This window comes from Balaenoptera borealis (genome assembly GCF_965194805.1).
Source record: "Balaenoptera borealis genome assembly, chromosome: 16".
Taxonomy (NCBI): Eukaryota; Metazoa; Chordata; class Mammalia; order Artiodactyla; family Balaenopteridae; genus Balaenoptera; species Balaenoptera borealis.
The window spans coordinates 49,457,992-49,482,961 of record NC_138872.1 but is presented as its reverse complement, the minus strand read 5'-3'; the positions used below and the strand labels follow the sequence as shown (position 1 = coordinate 49,482,961).

General features: G+C 42.4%; 1 protein-coding gene across 1 annotated transcript in view; it reads left to right on the top strand.

The window, feature by feature from the left end:
- PCSK2 (proprotein convertase subtilisin/kexin type 2) overlaps positions 1 to 24,970 on the top strand; it is a 216,948-nt gene that overhangs the window by 139,476 nt on the left and 52,502 nt on the right. Inside the window, exon 6 of the mRNA XM_082361545.1 lies at positions 22,792 to 22,868. Coding sequence (XP_082217671.1) covers positions 22,792 to 22,868 — 77 coding nt within the window. The remainder of the gene's footprint in view (positions 1 to 22,791; positions 22,869 to 24,970) is intronic.

Genomic DNA, 24,970 nt, shown 5'->3' with positions numbered 1-24,970 from the left:
TTAAGTAAGTTAGTGCCGTGGAGCTCAGGTCTGCTGGGAAACCCTGGGCTGTGGGTTAGACCATGAGGGGGAAAGAGTTGGGGTACTAATACACCAACTCCCATCAGTAGTTGATTGAGGGCTGCTATCAGGATGAGGGGAGAGCAATTTCCTCTTCTTCTGGGCTGCCAGGGTCATGGGCAGATTGGGCTCCTGAGATACAGAGATGGAAATCTGGCAGAGGAAAGTTGAGTCAAAATCGAAAGGCTAAAAGCAAGAGGTCATGAATGGGATACCCAACAACATCTGCTAATTACAAGTCTCCAAACTTTCTAATCACACATCCCCATCCATAAAAATTTTTGAGCAGACTTACCAAGTATATTCATAGTTATTTATTCACACAGTGTATGTACTACTGTAATAATGGAGTGTGTACATTATAAAACATACTCGAGAAAGACAATTTTAAAGATAAAATAAAATATTTTAAAAGTTATAATACACTCTCATGTTCATGGCAGCATTAGTCACAAGAGCCAAAAGGTAGAAGCAACACGAGTGTCCATCAACAAAAGAATGAATAGACAAAATGTGGCCCATGCATATGATGGAATATCATTCAGCCTATTGCATGCAACACTGTGGATGAAACTTGAGGACATTATGCTAAGTGAAATAAGGCAGTCACGAAAAAGACAAATACTGTATGATTCCCCTTGCTTGAGGTACCTAGAATAGTCAAGTTCATAAAGATGGAAAGTAGAATGGTGGTTGCCAGCAGCTGAGGGAACTGGGGAATGAGGAATTATTGTTTAATAGGTAGAGCGTTTCAGTTTTGGAAGATGAAAAGTTCTGAGATTAGTTGCCCAGCAATGTAAATATACTTAACACTGCTGAACTGCACATTTTATAAGGGTTAAGATAATTAATTTTATGCTATGCCTTTTTTACCACAACTGAAAATAAATACATAATTTTAAAAATCAAGCTAAAACAAGGAAGTTGTAATATTTTCTCCCCACACCCCAGTGGATCATCTTACACATCCCCTGGGGTGGCCACGCCCATTTTGAAGACCTTTGCACTCACTAGCCAGTGTGTAACCCTGTCTAGTGTGATCAGTAAGAGGTTCTGAATAGAAACTCTTTTGGCTAGCTAGATGTGACGATTTCTCTCTTCAAGGGAGATAAAACAGTACAACAGAAATGGCACTGAGAAGGTCCATGCAAACAGGTGGCTCTGGGTCCAATCCCTCTCTACGACTTAGTTACTGAGACTTGAGGCAAGTTAATTAACCTCTCTGGGTTGTACATTCCTCAAATGTAAAAGAAAGATAGTAATATCTTTTCATTTAGTCATTCAACAACTAGTTATTGAGTGCTATACTTCATAACAAGATCTATGGTATATTAGTTACCTAATGTAATATTTGGTATATAATATTTGCTATGTTAGTTACCTATATTATATTTGCTGCAGAAAAATTACTCCCAAAACTTGGACATACAGTATCTGTGGGTCAGGAATTCTGGAACAACTTGGCTGGATGGTTCTGGTTCAGGGTCTCTCGAGGTGTCGCCAGGGCTGCATCACCTGAAGGCCTGACTGAGGCTGGACCTTCTGCTTCCAAGACGGTGAGCCTTGCTCACTGTGGGAGCCTCTGTGCAAGGTCATGAACGCCAGGAGGCCAGACTCACTGGGGGCCGAGCTGCATGCATTGATGAACAGAGTGGACATGGTCCCTACCCTCAAAAACCTTTTTGCCTAGAAGGGTCTCCAGATAGACTCCAAATAAATCATTACAGAAACAATTGCTTATTTACAACTGCGGTACTTTGCTGTGGTGCAAGAGTACTGGTTCCTGTAAATGTGTTTTATGTGAAGAACTTGATCTCGTTCGCTGGGTGAGGGAAGATTTCCCTGGAGAAGAGACACTTATGCTGATGCCTTAAGTATGAGGAAGAGTTAGCCAGGTATCTGGCAGCAGAGGGAACAGCTGTGCAAAGGCCTTGAGGCAGAAATATGCTCAGCCCTTTCCAGCATCTGAAGAGAGCTGCTGTGTGTGTTGGGGGTGGGATGGGGTGGACGCAGGAGCCTATCAATATCAATCCAGGGAGAAAACAGCCTGAGCGACACTGGAGATGCAGAAAGAGACCTGACTGTGTGGACTTTGTGGGCCATAAAGATTTTCTACTTCATCCTAGCAGCAAAGGGAAAATTTTTCTTTTGGGTGACAGTGTGGAGTGGGTGTGTGACATGAAATGATATGCCTGGGTTTGGTATTTTTCAAAGATCTGTCTGCTATGGAGATGGATTGGGGGTGGGCAAGAATGGAAGCAGGGAGACATCATAGGGGGACTTTTCTAGGAGAAATTATTTTTAAAAGAGCTGTCTTTTTTTTTTTAAAGAGAAAGCAAAAGAAAATGTAACACTGAATTTAGGAGACGCTAACTAAATATTACTTCCCTCTTCCTCTCAAAAAACAAACAGCTCAGGAACATTTAAAATAAGGTGATATCTGCAAACGAAATATTTCTAAATAGTAGGCAAAAATATTGTTAAATAATGCAGGCCTCACTAGGCACCGTGTAAGCTCAGGGTCCAGAAGGAACCTTGTCCTGGAAACACGGAAGAGGATTCAGTAGCAATCTTAACGCTTTGCTCCACTGTCAGCAGGAACCTGGACCAGCCCACAGAGAGCTCTGAATAGCATTTATGATCCTTAATCAGCAAGCACGCAGCGTTGATCTGGAAATTAATTGGATGCTCGGGTTTTTCACACACCATGGACAGTTAGATATTACAAAGATTTTGACAGGAATATATTTAGTAGCAACATCACTGATGTTCCATCACAAGCAGAGACCTATATCCACTTTGGGGCTCATTATATCCTGAGTGACAATGGGTGCTTAGCAAATCTCTTTTGATTATGATGATTAACCACATTGCTCAGTGTCTTTAACAGCTAGTGAGGAATTGGACCAGAGCTGGGGTTTTCTAAATATGATCCACTATACTATTATTTATTTAACCATCTTTACTTAATTGACTCACTCGTTTATCAGATTGCTTTTAAGGGTAATTATATGTTTACCACCATAGTGGAAAACCTCACTCGCTATGCAAATAGGATAATCTTTAAAAATAGATACAGTCCACCCCAAATCCCCTGTGCACGCCCCAAGAAATGCTGGGCTGGGACGTGCTTGTAGCAAAGGATCTCAGAATGCATAGCCAGAGTCATGGGTTCCCACAGCTGTGTGAGTCTGCAACACACAGCAGGTGATGCAGGGAAAGGATGGAGGAGGAAAAGAGGATGGTTTCTCAGGTGAACAACAGTGAATACCTGCTGCAGCTACAGGGACCACCAGCTAAGAGACAGAGAGAGGCTAGTCTTCTGGACTCACCTCCTGGGCCAGGGACCAGGACTCAGTTATCTGGGGAGGGGCAGGGAATGAAATGGGTGGGAGCTCAGTACCGTGTTTACTGCTGCTGACAGATTCCTTTAGCCTTTACTCTATTAAACAATATTTACAGATGTACCTAAAGGTAGGTGTTTTCAGGGGCAAAACCTACATTCAACTTCATACGTTGCTAGTGGGAATGTCAAATGGAACAATCCCTTTGGGAAAAGGCGTGGCAGTCTTACAAAGTTAAATACACACTTACTGTACAACCAGCAATCCCACCCTAAGTATTTACCAAGGGAAAATGAAAACATATGTTCATTAAAAGACATATACAAGAATGTTCATAGCAGCTTTACTCATCTTTGTAAAAACTGGAAATAATTCAAATGCCCACTAACATGTGGAAGGACAAATAAAACTGTAACATGTTCATATAATGGATACTGTTTCACAACCAAAGGAATAAAGCTACTGATGCAAATAACAAAGTAAGCAAATCTCAAAAATGTTACGTTAGTTAAAGAAGGCAAACACAAAAAGTACATACTCTCTGGTTCCATTTACATCAAGTTCTAAAACAGGCAGAATTAACTTACAGTGATAAAAATCAGAAGAGGGGTTGACCAAGGTGGATGGAGGGCGTGAGAGAACTTTCCAAGGAGGTGAAAATGTTCTATATCTTGATTGCCGTGATGGCTACATGGGGGTGTATGTTGCCAAAACTCATAGAGCTGAACATTTAACATCACATATTTTGCTATAGGTAAAATATACTTCAATTTTTTCTAAATACAATTTTTAAAATTACCTGTTAGCAAAAGAGCCGATGTAGAAATGAGTTACTACTGAAAATACCCTGTGAATGTGGGAAGAAGCAGAGGGGAAGTCGTCCATCTCCTGGGAGAGGCGCTTTCTCACTGGCCCTGGGAGAAGACAGGTGCCTGCCCTCCGCCCTCCAATCTCTGGAAGGGGTGTAGTTTAATGATTCTTAAGTCTTAGAACCCCATCACTCTGTATAGAATACTACTCAGCTGTAAAAAAGAACAAAATGTTGCCATTTGCAGCAACATGGATGGATTTGGAGGGCATTTTGCTAAGTGAAATAAGTCAGACAGAGAAAGACAAATACTGTATGATATTTATATGGGGAATCTAAAAAATACAACAAACTGGTGAATAAAAAAAGAAGCAGACTCACAGATGTAGAGAACAAACTAGTGGTTACCAGAGGGAGACAGGGAGGGGTAATATAGGGGTGCGGGAGTGGGAGATACAAACTACTGGGTATAAGATAGGCTAAAAGATGTATTGTACAACACAGGGAATATAGCCAATACTTTGTAGTAACTGTAAATGAAAAGTAACTTTTAAAATTGTATAAAATTTTTGAAAAATTTTTAAAAAGAACTGCATTACTCTTGCTTTTTTCCATATTTGCATTTTTAATATCGGAGGCTTGCTCATCATAAAAAACGATTCAGACTGTATAACAGTGTAGATAAAATTAAAACTGCGATTTCTCTTCTCACCCCTCTCCTACTCCTCCTCTACAAAACCTACTCACTTCTCAGTTTTCGTGATGTAGCTGTTTTGTGTGGATCCTTCCAGATTTTCTCCCCCAAAACTGGAATCATACAGTAGATCATATTGTGCAGTCTGCTCTTATGTACCAACATCTTCTCTCCCATAGAATGGATACACCATAATTTGTTTAATTGAACCCCTAAAAATTGTCTTTTTGATTCTCCCCCAATGTTTTGCTATGATAAACTATGGAATGACTATATTGCCTTGAACATAGGTCTCTGAATTCTTGTGTGAATATCCCTGTAGAATAAATTCCTAGAAGTAATATTTCTGGGTCGAGGAGTATATGCAATTTTAATTTTGATAAAGCTTATCAAATCATTCTCTGAAAAGCTTGAATTAATTTACAGTCCTCCCAAGAGTATCACTTCTTGTTTTGATCTCAGAGAGAGGGACAATAAACTGAAGAGAATACTGCAATGTTGAAAGACTCTCCAACGCCCTTGAAAAACAAAAGTGATGCAGAGGCCAACACATTCCTATTTTCACTGCTGATCTGAAATTTCCATAATGAGGAAATAAAACACATCATTTAAAAAAAAAAAAAAAACTCAGGCTATGAGATTAATGAGGGTTGAGAGGTATGACTTGAACATTTGCTGGTTAACAGAGTTATAGAAACACTGTTATGTCAATTACAGTAATTAACCAAAGATGAAGATGAATCACAGGGACCCTCTTTGCCAGCCAAGTCTCAACCTAAGTGCTGAGTAATGAGCTGCTGGTGGGGACGGGACGGCAAGAACTGGCTAGACTGAGAAAAGGATGCCGCTCTCATCCTCCAAAATGTCTGCTGGGTTCTCAGAAACACAGAATTCCATCCTGCCTCGGCTTCCCAAAAAACCCCCCGCCTCATACAGCTTGCCCTTCAGGAAATAGGACGCTTGCCAACAAACACACCTTGGCTGTATTCCCAAGGTATTTTTCTTCCTTAAGTGGAGTTAAACTCTTTCTGAACCTGAAAGAATATGACCCTGAAGGAAACAGAGCCTGTCCCTGAGATGAAATGCACAAACAGGAAAAAAACCCAGAGGCAGTGCTTCAGCATCTTGCCCACCAGGTCAGAGAGAATTCATGACCCACCTAGTAGTCAACTGTGTTGGAAATAGTTCTTTAGAATGGGGAAAAAAATATTTGAGAGAAACGGCGGTATATTCCAAAGCTCTAACTAGAAATCATATTGCATACTCCACCAGGATAAGAGCACTTCACTTATTATCGCTTAAAATCACTCTAGTCTGGGAGCCAATTGCTATTTTTTCAATTCACTTTTTATTTACAGAAAGTGAAATTTACTCTTTTTGGTGCACCATTCTATGAGCTTTGACAAATGCATAAAATCATGTAACCACCACCACAACTGATAGACGGAACACCTCCATCACCCCCACCCTTGCAAAATCCCCTTATGCTGCCCCTTTGTGGTCAACCCACTGCAGCCCCACCCTCAGTCCCTGGCAACCACAGATCTGTTTTCTGTCCCTGTAGTTTTGCCTTCTCTAGAGAATCTCATATACAGGGGATCCTACAGTCAAAAAAAAAAAAAAATAAAAATAAAAGTCTTTTGAGTCTGGTTGTTTTCATGCATTTGTGATCCATCCATGCAGCTGTGTATATCAGTATTCATTCCTTTTTATTGCTGTGTAGTATTCCATTGTACGGACATACCACAATTCGTTTATCCATCCTCCACTTGCAGGACATTTGGATGACTCCCAGTTTGGGCAATTATAAATCAAGTCACCATAGATGTTCACATACAGATTTTTGTGAGAAAATAAGATTTCCTTTATCTTGGGATTGCTGTGTCATATGCTAACCCAACTGCTACTTAATCTCTAGAAAATATAAATGTCCCGAGAGTGCAAGGAGCCTGGAAACATTTCTGTTGCCTCTGGGGTGAGAATGCTCTTCTCCAGGAATACTGTTCTCACACAGCATGGGTCTGGGGGTAAACGTCCATTCTAGCTGGAATAGGGAACTCAGGGTGTGAACTCTGATGCCTTCAGTCCAGTGAGTTCAGAAAATCACTTGCCCATTTTTGTTTTAGGCCCTAAGTCAAGCTAAACCAAGACACTTCCATTTCCTTTCTTTTTCCCATCAACTTTTGTATCTTAAAAGTCTCATTAAGATTTACACACAAATAGATATTGGGATTTTTAACTGAATGAAATAAATTTCAGTAGAAGTCTGATCATTTTTCCATTTGAATTTTTTAAATATATGCAGTCCCAAAATTTGAACACTAAATGTGAATTTATGTGATTATATTCCCAGAAAGTTAAAAAAAGTCTAAATCACCATAATTATACATTCCCTATTATGTCTCAACTCAAACATAAATTTTGATGATTTGTCTTCAAAAAGATAAATATTTTAAATGTTTCCTCTTTTCTATCACAGTTGAACACCGCTGAGTTAAATCCAGTGACTGTTAGATTGAGGCTAAAAGTTCGCTGTTTGTAGCACAGCTAATGATTTCAATCTTGCTTCAATTGAATTAAGTTTATGAGACCTCTATTTTTATCTCTAATATCAGCTTATTTTATTTTTCCATTTTCCACTTGTTTTTCTAAAATAATAAGGGCAAAATGCAATTAAAATATGCAAATAATGCTGCTGACAACACCACCATTGCTAAACGTGGTATAAATAAAGTGGCATGAAGCTGGTGCATATAAAAGGAGGGCTGGGAATATCAATATTTAATGTACAAAAATACAAGTAATGAAAAGGTGAATATTTAAAGGTTTGGAAACCCTTGGAAACATACTTGTGCTGTTTTGCCCAATTGCAAAAACAAACGACCTTATTTTACTAATTTTGTAATTCTGTAAGGTACAGAAAATGAGTACACTCCACCTGATTAGTCCCATAACATCAAATGATGCTGGAGTCCACAAAATAATTTAGACAATTCTTATCACTAGTTCGTTCACTCATTCAACGTGTAATGAAAGTCTGCTCTGTGCACTGTGGCATCAAAAGACCCACTCCACACTCTTGAACTGCTTACTGTGATCTGGAGGGGATGCAAGTGAGGTGAGGGCTGTGAAGGGACATCTACCCACAGCAGAGTGTCACCCGAAAAGAGGTGACATCTGAGCTGACTCAAGTGAGCCCAACTGAGGGAGGAGAGAGTTCCAGACAGACGCCACAGCATGGAGTTCAGACACGGCTGGATGGAGCTGCACGCCGGGGAGGGGGGAAGGTAACAGTAGAGCCACATGTTAGCTCCTAGGGCTGCTGTAACACACACCACAAACTGGGAGGCTTAAGACAACAGAAGCGGGTTCTCTCACAGTTCTGGAGGCCAGAGAACAAAATCCAGGTATCAGCAGGGCTGGTCCTTTGGAGACTGTGAAGGAGAGTCTGCTCCCTGCTTCTCCTAGTTTCTGGTGGTTGTGGGCAGCCCTTGGTGTCCTCAGCTTAGAGACCCATCACTCCAATCTCTGTGTCCACCTACACCTGTCCCTCTCCTCCATGTGTGTCTTTGTGTCTCAGTCTCTTCATATGACTTTCTTATCAGGACACAAGTCATGGGACTTAGGATCCACCCTAATCTAGCAGGACCTCATTTCCAAATAAAGTCATCTTCACGTGGGGTGTGGGCGTTAGGTTTTCCACACCCGAGTTATGACTTCAACATACCTTTTTGGGAGACGCATTTAGCTCACAAGAAGAAGGGTTCTGCAAACCACAGCCCACCCACCCACCACCTTTTTGCTGCTGTTGTTTGTAAATAAGGTTTATAGGGACACAGCCACGCCCATCTGTTTACATGTCACTGAGGGCGGCTCTCCCACTTCAAAGGCAGAGGTGGGTCCTTGGGACAGAGACCACAAGGCCTAAAACACTTACCATCTGGCCCTTCCAGGGGAAGGTTGGTGACTCCTGAGCTAGAGAGAAACTAGTAAAAGGCTGATCATGAACTGCCTTGGGAGTGAAGCTAAGAACTAAGAACTTGACCCTGAAAACTCTGGGGGATGCAGCCCGGTGTTGAGAGAAAGCGTGCGAAATGGGATGGAGAAGTGGCAATAAGAAAGTGGAGTGGGCGAGGGATTTGCAGGCCCCTTTGAAACATCTCGGTGATTAGAGAAGGAGAGAAGTTGGGGAACAGGCAGTGGAGGGCAGAGAATGAAATGGGGAATTTTGTGATTTCAACAGAGTCACTGTTCTGGGTTATGAGAAGATGAAGGAAGACGCTGGGATGAAATTGAAGGGGAATTGTTGGAGTGGCGGGGAGAGGGCCAGGGGGCCAGATGAGCGTCGTCATGGTTCTTAGAAATGCCGGGAACAGCGACGGTGGCGAGGAACACCGTGAGTCAAGGGCACGTTGTCCCCAAAAGGTCTAGAGCAGAGTATTTTCCTTCCCGAGAGACTAGTGTCCATAATTCAACTGCTGCAACCCCCGTGCACAGATTGTGTGATCAATGTGGATTCTGCTGTTCGATCCTTGTAGCAACTTAATAAGGTATGTGCACAGCCTCGGAGTGAGGGCTGTAATCACTTTTCCATAGGTTATGAATTATGAAGTTGGCTTCCCATCACAAATGCTGTCAAAGTTTTCTGGCTTCAAAACCAATTAAAATGATGAATAGCTGTGAAAGGAACCAGAAGTGCATTTAATCTTTTTCCAGAACAGTGGGGGATCAGTCCTTTTTTTGTGTCACATTTCACATAGGCTGGGAACATAAAATTGGTCTCGTTCAAAGGTAAGATTCAAACAACTTCTTCGTGAAAGGGAACTGATCCACTTCGCTTTTTTCCAGCCATAAACACTGAGATATTTACGTGCCTCCTCATCCTCTTTGCTTATCTCCCAAGGTCACAGCACTCTCTTTCCATCTTCTCCTCTTAGCAAGGTTATCCTAAAAAGAATCACCAAAGCAGAGATTAGCTCTTTGAAGCAAAAAGGGACAAGCGAGAAGGGTGCTGACAAGCTTTTGAGTTTGATTTATTAACGGTTTGAAACTGCGTAACAATCCAAAGCCTTGGGGTCCCCACTCCCCGTCTCTCTGCCATTTACTGTATCTTAGGTCTTAATGCTCCCACTCAGCTCCAAGGGCATTGGGACAACCAAAGTGATCAGTCTCATAATTTTTTTCTTTGCTTTTTATCATAGGAAAGAGCTGTAGATGCCATGCACTACAGAAAGGAGAGAATGAGTCTGAATCAGAAGTCCTAATTTTTAATACTAACTCAACCACTTCTAGCTGAAAACCTTGAGCAAATTACATAACCTCCCTGAGCCTCGGTTTTCATATCTGTAAAATGGAGGTTACAATTCTCAATTCTCAAAACTGTTGTGAGACAAAAACAAGGCCCTACTACAGAGCACAGGGAACTATATTCAATATCCTGTGATAAACCATAGTGGAAAAGAATACGTATATATGTATAACTAAGTCACTTTGCTGTACAGCAGAAATTAACACAACACTGTAAATCAACTATAGTTCAGTAAATTTTTTTTAATTTTGAAAAGGAAAAGAAAAACTGTTGTGAGGCTCAACTGAGTTCAGTTTGTGTTGAATTATACACACACTTAGTTTATACATAAAACTGACATGTGTATGTGTAATAGCAACAGACTCCTGTGTGATGCAGTTATTATTCACAGAGCTATGCCTTTGACAGAAGGAAAACATTGTGTAAATGTGTTTAAGACAAGGTCTCCAATAAATAATATTTGGACAGAACAACTCCTTCGAAGAGGTGACTCAGCTATCAGTGAACTCATCTTTGCTATTTTTAGGGCTGGAAAAAAGAGAAGCAGGTGATGCTGAAGTTGTATAATCGGTCGCACAGGGAGGGTACTCAAAGGTAGTGGCCTTGACCTCGGCAGCCATTCCAAGGCAAGCAGAGCCTTCAAAGAGGAAGCAGAGGAGCAGCCTTGAGCATCTCTGCAGCATCGTAGAGCCCCCAGTCACAGGAGATGGAAACACAAATTGATTTGTACCTGGCCCCCTTGACAGCGCAAATTTAGACCCCAGAACTGTGTCTCTCTCTCCTCGTGCTGATTTACAGGGTTGCTATCGCAGGGCCTTGACAGCACACTCAGTCTTTGTGGAACTGCGCGAATCAGGCTCGAACTGCCTTTAGCCAGTCGCTCCCGACCCCTTCAATCTCCCACCCGGGGAGGTCCGTAAGAGCAGCTACTTGAGCCCATTTGTTGGCTGCCCCGCTTCTGTCCGGGGCCCCGGAGCGCGATCGCTCTCCTTACCATCTTATTACATCATTAAGGCTAAATTCAACTGCCTTTCTTAAACCCCCATCTTTCTTCTCCTCTGCTGGAGTGGTGGGCACTGAACTGATGAAGGTTCCCAGCACTGCCTAGAGCTGCTTTTATGCAACTTGCTCAAGTTCACCTTTGTCACTGTGGGGGGCACAGAGAGACCTCAGCAGTAAAGGCTGTGGAGGAATCCAGTAGGGCTGGCCCAGAGCTGGGAGGACTGGCCAGTTCTAGGGTACTCGCCTGAGTGGAACCAGTCAGGAGCTTGGATTAGCTCCAAGTTGAATCCATACGCAGATTCGGACTGTGAGGCCAAGCAAAGACGGAGCACAGAATCTCAGCACCCCTGCGGTTACCTGGGTGCACCCTCATTTTTACCAAATCCAAATTAGATCTTGCTATACAGTTCACTTTAGCTTGTCTGTACCATGTGTTAGGATCCAGGAAACATATCATTTCTTTTCAGGAATAGAGGCAAGGCATAGAAATAGGTATGCATCGTAATATAAACACATTGTTTAATGTTTTAACTCCTACTGCTGCTAAAACGGCTTGGCATTTAGTTTGATTATAATTGCGTGTATTTTTTAAGTTTTGACAGAAACTTTATTTTAAGCAGCAGGAGGCAAAAAATAATTCAAACTTTAATATTCATCAAAATTTATCTAACAGCAGGAGACCCTACACTCTGAATTTTACTCTCCTTTCTTGCAGAATCAACTCCCCACTGCCCCAAGAGCCCTCACCTGCCAGGAGCACAGGGAATCCAGTAATATTGTGCATAATAGCCACACTTTATCTTGCTTTCTTTTGTTTTCTTTGGTTCATCAGGCCTTCCCTTCCCAACCAAAGGAATTCATTGCAACAGCTCTGTTCTTAGAACTGAACTTCTCCATAGAAAGAACTTCAGCCTAAGAGATATCAAGAAGTTCCTGATGCTCCCAAAATACCACCCTTCAATCTCTGCTATTAGAGATTGAGAACTATAGCTTTTTCCAATGTCCATGCTCTTCTGTTAAAGCGAATAATACTGGGAAGGGCAGTGTACTGAACTTATCCATGCTAAAGTATGAATGGCTTCTCAAATTCAATTTCTTTCTGTTATAGAATTTAGGTAGAAGAGGGAGGAAGGAAAGTAGGAGATTATGGGGAAGTGAACGGGACAAAGGCAAACATGCACTCGTTTTATAAATAAAAGAACCAGTGCGCACACATGAATTCCCTGGAGATCCTGCTAAAATGCAGATTCAGATTCTGCCACTCTCGGGTGCAGCCTGAAGTCCTGCAATTCTAACAAGTTCTCCGGTGATGTCAGTACTTCTGGTCCACAGACCAGACACTAAGCAGCAGGGGGGCCGGAACTTGAGCAGTGAACAGAGATGTCAGCTCAGTGGTTCTCGACCTTGTCTCATCAGAACCACCTGAAGAGTTTTTGGGTCCTTTTTTAAACTACTGATGCCCAAGCCCCACCCCAGATGAATTAAATCAAAATCTAGGGGTCACTCAAGTATTCATATTTCTAATAGCTCCCCAGGTTATTCTATTGAGCAGCCTGAGTTGAGAACCACTGTTAGCCAATAAATTCATTGGAACCTCAGGTGTCAGTCCCTGGCTGATGTATTAGCTCGTGAGGGCTAAAGGCAAGATACCCCAGCCAAGGGGATCTTCTTCTCCAACGGGAACTTGCTATTGCACAATGTTTGGTAAATAGTTGGTACTCAATAAATATGTGTTCCATGAATAAATAAATGATCGGCCGAATGCATGAATGATTGAACACCTTCGAAGGCCAACAGTCTACAGACTGTCAAGGATTGAATTCACAATGTTGAAATGACAGCTGACAGGGCTGAAATTTGAAGACAGAAAGTTTTTTCCATTACTCTTACAAATCCCCCAAATAGACACTCAATTCTCGAGCCACTGTTAAGGGTGGATCTGCTGGTAACTAGAGGAGTCAAAGCCATAAACATCACCATCTCTTTATTCCACTGTTTCCCAGTCATCCACCAGTCATAACACATTTTCACAATTTTTGCTATCGGTTCTATTACTTACCTAGCATGTTTCCTTCAATTGACTCACTTTTTTCACATAGATGGATGTATTTTAAAGAGAAACTATAAATCACTGTTTCAAATAGAAAAACAACCAATATCCCTCAACATATATAGAAGTACCTGTCAAAATAAATACAATGAAAGCAACTCAAGCTGGATGTTGCTGCCTGCCAACGCTTGCCCCTGTCAGATAAGAAGATGGATTTGCGAGAAATAGGGAGGAATTAAAGACACGGGCACACTTAATGGAGGCTTGTCGTTGGCATAATAAGAAGGATCGGAGGGGTGCTTTGCAAGGAGTCACAGTCAAGTTCTACGATGCCAGGTATTGAAGGCACCACATGCAAGCACCTCAGGGAACACCATTCCCAGCCAATGAAGTTCAGGTTGTACCCAGAAACCCAAGGGTCACCAACTAATGCAGATGGAGCTCTGGAACAAAAAAGGAAGTATTTCCTAGATCTCAGTTTCTGGGGAATCCAGTCATCCATGTGATCTGTCTGTAAACAGGGTGATGTTTGTTTTCCTACTTCTAAGAGGAAAAGCATCATCAACAGAGAAAATCAGAACAGGTTGAACCTGGCTGTCAAAAACAGGGGAATTAGCTTTCTCTTTGGAGGCATATTTGTTGGTTTAAGCCTTGGATAGAAAAGTCACTAAATAAAACCATGCTGTTATCAAATGAATGGATCAGACAAAGTAAGAGATGAGCTTCCCGGCTCTTTAGTGAGGTGTGTCCCAGGGTCGGGAGGTAAATTCTTATCTCAGTTCATATGCTTGGATTTGGACAGAATGACCCATTGATATTTCAGGGAATAAACCCACTGAATTATTCTCTTTTATTTGCTGGTTGTTTTTCTTTTAAACAACACACACAGAATGTGACATTGTGATTCTAATGCAGAGGCAAGACTGAGGAGTTAGGGGAGAGGCCTCCGGGACCGGACTGCCTGGTCTAAGTCCCTGCTGTGCCCCCTTTTTATATCTGTGTGACCTCAGGGGAAATAGTCAACCTCTCTGTGCCTCAGTCAGTCTCCTTGCTCCCAGAATGAGAGTGATAATAAGAGTCCTACCACATAAGGACATCGCAGGGAGGAGTAAATGCAGACGAAGCGTCTAAAAGAGCCCCTTGCACAAAATAAGCACTCAATATGTGTTACCTGTTGTTATTATTATGCCAGAAAAATACACAAAATGCAATGCAATGAAATCTGTCTTCCTTCCACCCCAGGCCCTGGGCCTCTCCCTAGACACAAAGCAGTATAAAAAGGCTCCTGTGTATCTTTCCAGAAATACTTTATGCATTTACCATCAAGTGTATCCTTCTCTTCTATGCTAATGGGGGCTCACCATGCACTCTGTTCTACACGTTGTCTTTTTTACTTGATATTTCTTGGGAAGGAGTACATTGCAGGCCACGTACCTTGTTCTTTGCTGGGACTGCAGTTTTGCATTGTGTGGCTGCACCATCCTTGACTTACGTCATCCCCCATGTGGGACACAAGCCATTTCTGGTCTTTCACTTTTACAATCATGCTGCCATGAACACAGTTAAACACAAATCTTCCATATACGTACAAGTATACCTTTAGGAGAGATTCTTACAGGTGGGATCGCTTGGTCGAAGAGTCTGTGCATCTTTTATTCTGATAGATATTGCCAAATTTCTCTTTGAAGAGATTACACCAATTTGCACACCACCTACCTATGTACACAAGTATGTCTTTCTTCTCATACTCAGGATAATATTTTAAATTCATGAAACAAAATGCATAGGATAACCAAGGAAAAGCAATTATATTGAAACAGTTATCAAAAGATTAAAAATATGCTTTTGCAAAACAGTAGTATGTATCCCTCTTAATAAATGCACTAAATAACGAAATCTAGTGCCAGGTAGGAGTGAGTAGAAAAGATATCTCAGCAAATCTGTAATAGTTTTAATGCGGTATGAAAGTACATATTGGCGACAAGCTCTCAGGCACTGCTAGTAATATTGTGACCTGTAGTTCACATCCATAATTGAAGGAAATGCTAAATTTGAGTTGTCAGCTGGTGAGAAAAAAAGATGTAAATATTTTCCAAACAAGTGTTGGACCCTGTCTCAGAGTCAGCGCTTGGAGATTAATCACAGTGAGTGGCAGCTTCTCCTCCATGCATCAGTTCAGCCCCAGGAATTCATGCTTTTAGGGCAGCTATTAAAATTCATGAGTGGGAACTGGCCTCAATCTAGCCTGAGACAGGCTTCGTTGGCCTTCCAAAGCAGTAAGACGGGCTAAGAAGACGTGAGCAGGCAGAGATAGCTCTAAAGCCATCCAGAGGGGCTGCCTTGACTATGTCTTAGAGATAGTAACTGCCCCACTTCTGCCTTCAATGTATCTGCTCTCCTACCCGCACAGGGTTTTGGAGACTATTAAATAAAATAAGAGAACGTAACCTGCTTTGAAAACCTTAAAGGCACTCTATTAACTTAGGGCACTGTGTTAACCATTAGGAATTTACATTATTATTATTATTACCTCCTGTTATGTTTAGTTCTTAGAACCTCCCTCAGATCGGCTGATAAGAGTGACATTAGGGCCAAAGAATGGAGCCGCTCAGCTTTGGAAACTAAAAAGCATAGCGGTCCAGGACGTGGCTTAGGCTTGGTGGTACCTGCCCGGCCTGGCTATTACGCTCCTCTTACCCAGACAGTAATCCAGTGACTAGCGAAGTTGCTGGAATGTCTAGGAGCAAGAAAGAGGTGATGGTAAGGGGTGTCAAATCCACAGAGAACACTCCGTCCCTGGAAAAACACATGACTCTGGAAATCTTAGGAGTATAGAAGAAAGATTTCAAACAATTTTCTGACTATGCATCTTTTTTTGGTGTGTGTGTGCTGGAGAAATGTTAAATTTCATTAAGTTTTACAGCCAGACTTAAGATAGACATAAATCCCTTTAATGCTGGTTTTAGTCAAAAATGAGCTGAACATTATCATTAAACCAGTGCATGTGGGAGAATTATTTGAGGAAAATCCAAATAGGCACAGTCGGGAAATTTCCGCCGTGACCATGTTAAATGCAAGTAGGTGTAAAGCAAAATTTTTTCGGCCCTAGTGGACTGGACCCTTTTGCTGCTCAGTTTCCATACAGAGGAGCTTTGTTCTGGAGCAATATGGTTGCAGCCTGAGAGTCTATCTGGGGAAGCTCATTCCTGCTTCATTAATCCGTGAGCACAGTGCAATTTCAGCTAATACCGTTACACAGCTCCTAGCTGGGTTATTTGATTAAATGCCTTTAGGAAAAGTAGCAAGTTGGAATAAAGGGACATATGCAATGTACTTTCTTGTTCTGAGTGCCTATAGCTGTGGAATGACATTGGCAACGTATCCTAGGCCATGCTGTACCCATAGTCACAAACTCCTATTGCCTGAGATATTATGTGAGTCTGGTATTACCTGACATCTCACAGGGGCCACATTGTCTCCCTGGTTCAATTTCTCTGCGGTCTGAGCTTGTACACGGCTGTAACTAGGAGACGCATTTCTTGCCGTGGCTCATAGACATGCTAGTACTTAAGTGCCTTCTTGTGAAATTGAAAAAAGCACCCCTTTCCGGTGGGTGAATTGCAAAACGGCACCTTCTTCTGGGCAAAGAGATTAGAAAATGTGCCCCCTTCTGGGCAGACAAATGAGAAAAGGGTGGCTCCTCCGGGCAGGCGGACCGATTAGTTTTTCAAGCCCCTCCGCAGGGCACAGGCTTGCGAGGCCAGTGTAGCCCCTCATTGCTCCCCTTGGGCGTGGCTGCTTGTGAAGGCATGACCCGCACGGCTGTGCAAGGCAGCCCTGATTAAAGATGCCACTTGCCTCCTAGAGGGGGGGGATAGGGAGGGTGGGCGGGAGACGCAAGAGGGAGGAGATATGGGGATATATGTATACATATAGCTGATTCACTTTGTTATACAGCAGAAACGAACACACCATTGTAAAGCAATTATACTCCAATAAAGATGTTAAGAAATAAAAAAAAAGATGCCACTTGCCTAATTTTATAGTCAGACCACAGAGTTTGCTCCTTAGTGCTCTAAAAAATTCAATCACACCAACGGACCTTTATATTAAATACATTGGTCTATTACGAGAGCCTGGTATTGTCAGAATGCCGAAGCAACATCAGGTTTAAAAATGAAAGATGGGTGAGCCCTTGTGTAGCAGACACCACGTGTGCCCATATCACCTGGGCACATGCTGTTTACTGCAAGCACCTGCCAAGGGTGATGTTCTGACCGTGGGCACAGACAGGATAATTGTAGATGGAAAGACAGATGAACTAGAGGGTCGGTGCCCCTAGGACTAGCCTTCAACCCACGATGGGCAGAGGGGCGGTGGGGACGATGGTGGGGCTTCCCCACCATCCCAGCGGGATGCCCTCACGGCCTCCACAAGCGCCCCAGTGGGCTGAGCCCCCATTTCTGGCCACAGGAACACCCGATAACCTACTTTTGATGGGTGTGAGGCCCAGGACAGGTAAACTTCAGACTCTTAGCAACATAGTGAGGTTAGTTTGTATCAGATTCCTTTTCGGCAGCTGCAGCTCACCTAGAGAGAAGGGGCCATGGGACAGGTATGTCTCAGGGCAAAGGAGCCTCCCAGGAAGGCAGGACTGGGTGAGGTGCTGTAGCGCAAGCCTCAGGCTATCAGCAGGCAGCCTGGGCGCCCAAAGGCCTAGGATGCCAGTCAAGCGTTGATGAACACTTTCTATAAAATACGGTAAATATTTTAAGATTGGTAGGCTTCTGCCACAACTACTTAAGTCTGCTGTTACATTGTGAAAGCACTAGGCAACCCATAAACAAATGCACATGACTATGTTCCAATAAAACCTTATTTACAAAAACAAGTGGTGGGCCAGATTTGGCCTTTGGGTCATATTTTGTGACTCTTGCCATAGGTGATCAAAGAAAGTAGAGGACACAAAAGCAGAAGAAAGAGGTGAGACATCGTCCGCAGTGTGCTTGCTGGCCCACATCCCTTCCTTCCTTTTATCCTCACAGCAACCAACCAGTTACTTTTTTATCGTCTGCATTTTAAAGATGAGGAAAACCTCAGTTACCAGAAAACAAGAATATTGCCAAGACCAAATAGCCTGGGTTCAAAACCAGATCTGTCTGATTTAATGCCTCTCTTCCTTCCCCTACTTCAAGCTGACGCCTGCAGATACGTCTGTCTTGTGCTACCCAGCAAGGAAAGTCCACTTGTCCCAGAGGTAGTAAATTCCAGATTTGGGGGTTAAGGGTGGCAGTGCTAGAGTTGAGTTCAGTCTCAAGGGGCTCAGAAGCTCCTCTGAAAATGTTAAAGCAACAAACATGATTGCCACTGGGTCCACCACCAGCTTCCAAGGTGAGACCAGCCATAGCATCAGACAGGTGCCATTTGTCAGCCTGTGCCTTTGATGGCAGCACCTCAGATATAACGGAGTCAGAAGATATCATGAAAATAAGTAAGTCCCTTGTCCTTACTTAGCCTAGTGTGCGGGCAGGCCATCTGATGGGAAAGTGCGCAGCGCAAACAACAGCCAAAGGCGTAATTATCAAACTTCTTTGCTGGGAGTTAATCTAGCCTTGCTTTCTGACTGTGCATTCAAGTGTTCAGACACTAAGCTTTAGAAATACTAATTGCTAGAGGGATTTTTTTTGCCTGCACTCAACTCTTAAAGAGAAAATGAGCCATTATCAGAAGTTTCGTCTAGAAATAACTTCCAGGGATGCCCTGAGGTCAGTTTGGATTCAGCCCAATCTTTCTACTTTCTCCACAATGGTACAATGATAATTCAAGTTCTTAATGGTGACTCTGAATCATCCTGATACTGAATCATCAATGATTAAATTATGTTCACTAAACAGCTAATATTTTCTAAAAGAAAATAGACTAATGCATTTTAGGACGAAGTTACAGAATTCAAACCAAAACAAACCTCTGGCTTAGCCTAGGATACCAGAGCATTAAATCTACAGAGACTCCACTTCCTCCCACATGTCTACGTTAATGGATATTTTAGAAAATTCCAGTATAATCCAAGACCAGTTTAATTTATTCCTGTACACAAACAGTTTTATGGAAGACGACATTGTAATTCAGATCAATCAATGACTCGTCGGTTTGGGCTATAAAAGTATAAACAGAACCCTTGCAAAAAATCACTCATTCTTCTTCCTTGCTGTAAACCATTTGATTTTTTGCCAGAAAATATACAGCCAAAGAAGAACACCTGTTTGCCTTCCTTAATACTCAGCCTCAGCCTAGACTATTACACAAGGAATTAGCATTAGTCATCAAATTAATTGTAAAGACAACAAATTAGAATTCCTAAGTCCTCATCCACCTCAACGTTGAGGTGAATTTGACTGCAGACAATACATGGTCTTTCTTCTTGCTGTAAAAGTGGTCTCAGAGTCCCGTGGATTCTCAGGGACAAATTCTGCTGTCTGAACTCTCCAGTTCCCCACTCTGCCCCCACCCACCTTGCGGCAAGCCGTTTTCTCCAGAACCAGAAATCAGAGCCAAAGACCTCGGCCCAGACCTCAGGTGACAGTGTGAACAAAAAAGGTGAGCCAGGGAGGAAAGCTGGTGAAATAGGTCAATTGCTTAGGCAGCAAACACAAAGGTGCAGAAAATTCTGATTTTATTTTTCTCTAGTGGAATTTAATTTCTCTCCAACAACCTACTGGCACTGATGGTAGAAATTTGACCTTGGCCAACACAGGTTTTGCTCCCACCCTCCTGCCTCCACCCTCAAGTTGCAAAGGAGTAGCACAGCATCAAGAAGAGGGGCCGGGCTCCCGGAGCTCACGTCTCATCATCTGTCCACCGTGGAAACTACTGCTGCATCCCCACCCAACTGGCCTCGGTCATCACTTCACGCAGATCCTGCCTGAACCCTGGATCCTCAGTGTCGTGACCGTTGGACTTCCTAGGGCAGCTGGTTCTCTCTGTCGTGTTCTCACTAATCTCAGCCTCCCACACAATATTCTGCTGCTTCCTGTTCTGCAGTGAGCGTCACAGGGACACGGAATGGGGCGTCCCTGAGTCCCTCAGCTAAGACACCTCACGGAGCTACTTCTGGTCCTCAGCTCCACGCCCCTGTCCTAGGATGAGTCCCAGACCTCTCTGAGGTTGGACATTCCAACACACCCCCTTCCCACTCCAAGAACACAGCTCAGAAGAGAGAGGTAGCACTCAGGGCTCCCTCTGAGGGCCCTACAAGTGCTACTCAATGAATTTTCTATTCAATTCACCTTAGACTGGGCCATTTTCATTTCTTCTACAGAGAAACAAACCAGGCCTAGCAAATAGTCTTCCAGATCTATCGCTTAACTTTCAACCTCAGCTTTGAAACCCCAAAGAAAAACTATTAACTTGTGTTCCTCTTAATATTCCAACCCCACCAGCTCTACCTACGCATGCTCTTGTCTCAAAAATTCAGGGAAGATTGGGGTAATTGAACATACTTAGGGAAGACGAATAAGTTACTTTCATAATAGTATCCCTCAAAAGAAGTGAGATCCAAATAGCTCAAGAAACATCAAGAAAGAAAAAATATGCCAAATCTGAGAGAGTCTCCCAAAGACTGGGATTATAGCCCAGATAGAGAATTAAACTTTTAAAGGTGAATGAAGGTAGTTTGGGATCTCAGTGGAGGAGAAGCAGGCCTGGGTATTTGCCAGTAATTATGGCCAGTGGAGACAGGAACACATCCTCTCTAAAGATTAGGATTTGAAGGAAGACCTAGATTCTAGAACACAGGATAGCCATGTTCAATGCCCAAGATAAGTGACTGGTCCAAATTTTGAATAGAAAGGTGGGGGAGGGAAAAATGAGGAATTGTTTTTCAATGGGTATGAAGTTTCTGTTATGCAAATGAATAAGTTCTAGACCTCTGCCATGTGACAGTCAACAATACTGTATTATACACTGTAAAATATGTTCAGAGGATAGATCTCGTTAAATGTTCTTACCAAAAGAAAAAAAAGAAGAACACACAGACACAAAAGAACACAAGGAAATTTTGAAGGTGGTGGGTATGTTTAGTACCTTGGTTATGGTGATGGCATCATGAGTGTACACATATCAAGATGTAGACATTAAATGTGTGGAATTTTTTGTATAAGAATTATACCTCAATAAAGCTAAAAACTTTTAAGTTAAAAAAATTTTAAACAAATTTCAAAGTGACTTCTGCCCCAAGCACATTTTTAAAAATAAATTAGTATTACAATTCTGGTCTTTCCAGCTACTGGCCCTTTGTCATCCAGCAAATGGAAACACATAAACTCATGGAACTAGTCAATTTGCTCTTAAAACCATTATGCCACTAATACATTAAGTTTACAAACTAAAGTGTTTTGACTCATAAAAGAGCACAATTCTCTAAAACGTCTCAGGGCCCATGGAATTGAGAAATTTCCCAGCTGGAATATGTGTCTAACCCAGTGTTTCCCAGCCCAGTGTATACTGCGGACCAGGAAACCATCCAGGGTCTTGGCTGCACACCTCAGAAACAAAGGAGGGAGGATGGGATGAGGAGAGAGGAGCTTCACGGAGCTCAGCATCCCTGGGCAACTGACAGGCAGAGAGGAAGGAAGGGATTAGCCAACAGATGGTGGGGGACCATCTCCCATCATGGACCAAAATAAAAGGCTGACCAACTGAAGACCTAAATGGACAAAATTAAAGCATGAAATCATTTTAAGTGAATAGGTAGTTGATTTCTGTGGGGAAAGACTCTCAATGGGAAAATTGGAGGTATTGGACTGAATAGAATTTAAACTTCTCATTGTATCTTGTAGTGTTGAGGACTCCTGTTTGCAATCAACTATTTTTTGTGGGATTGATGTCTGTCCCCCCAACCAGGCTGTAATTTACATGTGGGCAGGGATGTCACCATTGTATTCCCATACTTGGGAAAGTCCCTGGCATATATTAGACTCAATGATATTTGCTGAGTGAATAAATGAGGTTGATATCATGGCCAGTATTCGGGGCTTGGGTTTAACACCTGTAAATGTAAAGGAGACAAGCCTCTGTCAGCCTGAAGCAGGGAACTGGAGTGAGCTCTGCATAAAGTAAGAAAACTCTAGAGGCTGCCTCACTTGTGACATGAGAACTAGATCCTTCTGGCCATCAGTGCAAGGAAGCTTAACGAGAGTCCTGGCTTCCGGGGGAGACCCACTGACCCACAAGTGTCACTCAGCTTAAAATGGAGACAGTCCTGGGTAGCACAGGACGCAAATTTGCTAACCCTTTGAGGGCCCGGAATAGGATGGGATGAGGGAGTCTGGAAAAGAGGATAACGGGAGGATAGAACCCTCCACGGACACACGTCTGCTCTGTCACCTCCTCAAGGGCTGGTCCAGAGAGAATGTTAACACAGCCCTCCACGGAGGGACCGTCCACATAAGACGGTTGCATCTCTCGGATCCTCTCGTGCCCGTGCCTCTGGCTTTATGACCTAATGACACACCTTGTGTTTTGCAGAATGCCGAAGCAAGCTACGACTTCAGCAGCAACGACCCCTATCCTTACCCTCGATACACAGATGACTGGTTTAACAGGTAAATGGGGCCTCCTGAGGTGTCTGGGACGTCAAGTGTGGGGTTTTATTTCGCTCTGTTGTGTTTTTAAGGCTTAAGTATCACCAGCAAAATGCTCTCACTGCCTTGCTAAATTATATGGTGATATTTTTTCCTTCTTTGTGGCTACATTCTCTAAATTCTTGATTTTTTTTTAATATGGCAACGCTCTTCTAGAATTATCTCTTGACTATTTTGTTCTGTTGAACTAGGAATTATTTGCCACCTTATTAAAGATAAAAAAAAATAGGAATAATAAGAAATCCTTTCTCAACCCACCACAAGTTGATTGTAAACACATGGGTTTTACTTGATCTGTTGAAACTATTGCAGAGAGCTCTTTTGCCCCAGGGGTCTGTGTCTATATGTTTTTGCAAAGTGTTTTTGCTGTAACCTTATCACAGCTCATGTAGTCCCTTTTGACAAAACAGTAAGCATAATTGGCAGAGGTTTGAGGTATTTTTTTAACTGAGGTATAATAATTAGTTTCAGCTGTACCACATAATGATTCCATATTAGTGTATACTGCAAAAAGATCACCACTGTAAGTCTAGTTAATATCTGACACCACACATAGTCACATAAAAAAACTTTTTTCCTTGTGATGAGTACTTCTAAGACCAACTCTCTTAGCAACTTTCAAATATGCAGTACAGTATTGTTAACTCTAGGTTTGAAATACTGCTTGCCATCCTGTTATGCAACACTACCCAATGAATGGTTCATCCAAAAGTGTGATTTTTCTTCGGCCTGTTTTGCTACAAAACATGTAAATGCAGTCTCTTTCTTCTCCAAGTAAAATTCTTGCCTAAGTTGTTGATCACATGTAAGAAATATCAAGAAATTAAGGCACGTGGCTTGTTCAATCAAAATTGACTCAGTTCTAAACCTAGTGCTTCCCCATTATTGATGTTTTTGAGTGAAGCTGATGAGAACGTATGAACTTCAATTAATGATATAAAAATATATTGTGTGTACAGCACTTTACTCATTTCTTCTACTTCTCGTGACAAACTCAAGGTAGATGAAACAAATGCTGTCAGCCTCAGTTTAGTGACAAGGAAACAGGCTCAGAAAAGTTGCCTGACTTCCCTGGACAAACAACCAGTAAATATCAAAGCTGACACTTGAACCCAAGCTCTGTAAGTGTTTCTAAATCCAAATTGTACCCTTCTTTTATAAGCATCATCTTTATTATAAAAGACAGAAGGCATGATGACCAGAGAGTGGCCAGGGATGGGTCCCCAGTGGACCAGGTAGCTTAGCCTCTGTTCCTACAGTTAGCAAGCTGACCAGAGACTGTGTGGGGCACAGACAGAGCACACAGGGCTTGGTAATTACAGAAAATGCAGAAAAGAATAAAGGGGGAAACACAATTCGAATTTGTAACATTTTTAAAAGATCATTGCTAATATCCAAGAGCACAGTTCACTCTCTATCAACCTCATCTGCAGCTTTAAAATCATCATGCAGGGTTTGGAAGTGTGCGTTTGAGGGGGTGAGGGTGTATAAAAAAGGCCAGAGAACTTTTGACTTGAAGTGTCTCTTACTCACCTAGATCCTTGCATACCCACCCTTAGCTAATAAACCATTTTCAGGCACAGGGATGTGAAGTCATCAAATAGAAGTCACTAAGCCAGGGGCGAGACATAATTATTAACAGCGGCCTGGACCCTTGTGCTGAGAAGGACAACGAGGGTGGCCGTGGCTTCAGCACCATCGGTCACCAGCTGTCCACACGCTATCAAAAAGGGCAGTAGCAACATGCGTGCCAGCTACTAGCTTTCTCTCTGCAGCTAGTAGGTATTAAATTCATCTTCAGTGGATGGACCCAGGCACAAAAATATAACCAACAGAATGGTTCCCTCCATCCCATTTTCTGAACCCAAACACAACCCCCCACGAGTAAGTCTTCCTGTGTGATGAGCTGTAAGAATATTCTTTAAACAAAAACAAAAGCAAAACGGAGATGTCCTCTACCTTAAATAATTTCATTCGCAAACTTGATCTTGAAAGTTCAATTTTAAACTGGCTAAAATCCTCTAGGACTAATGAGCTAAGCGCATAAAATTCTTTTTTTTTTT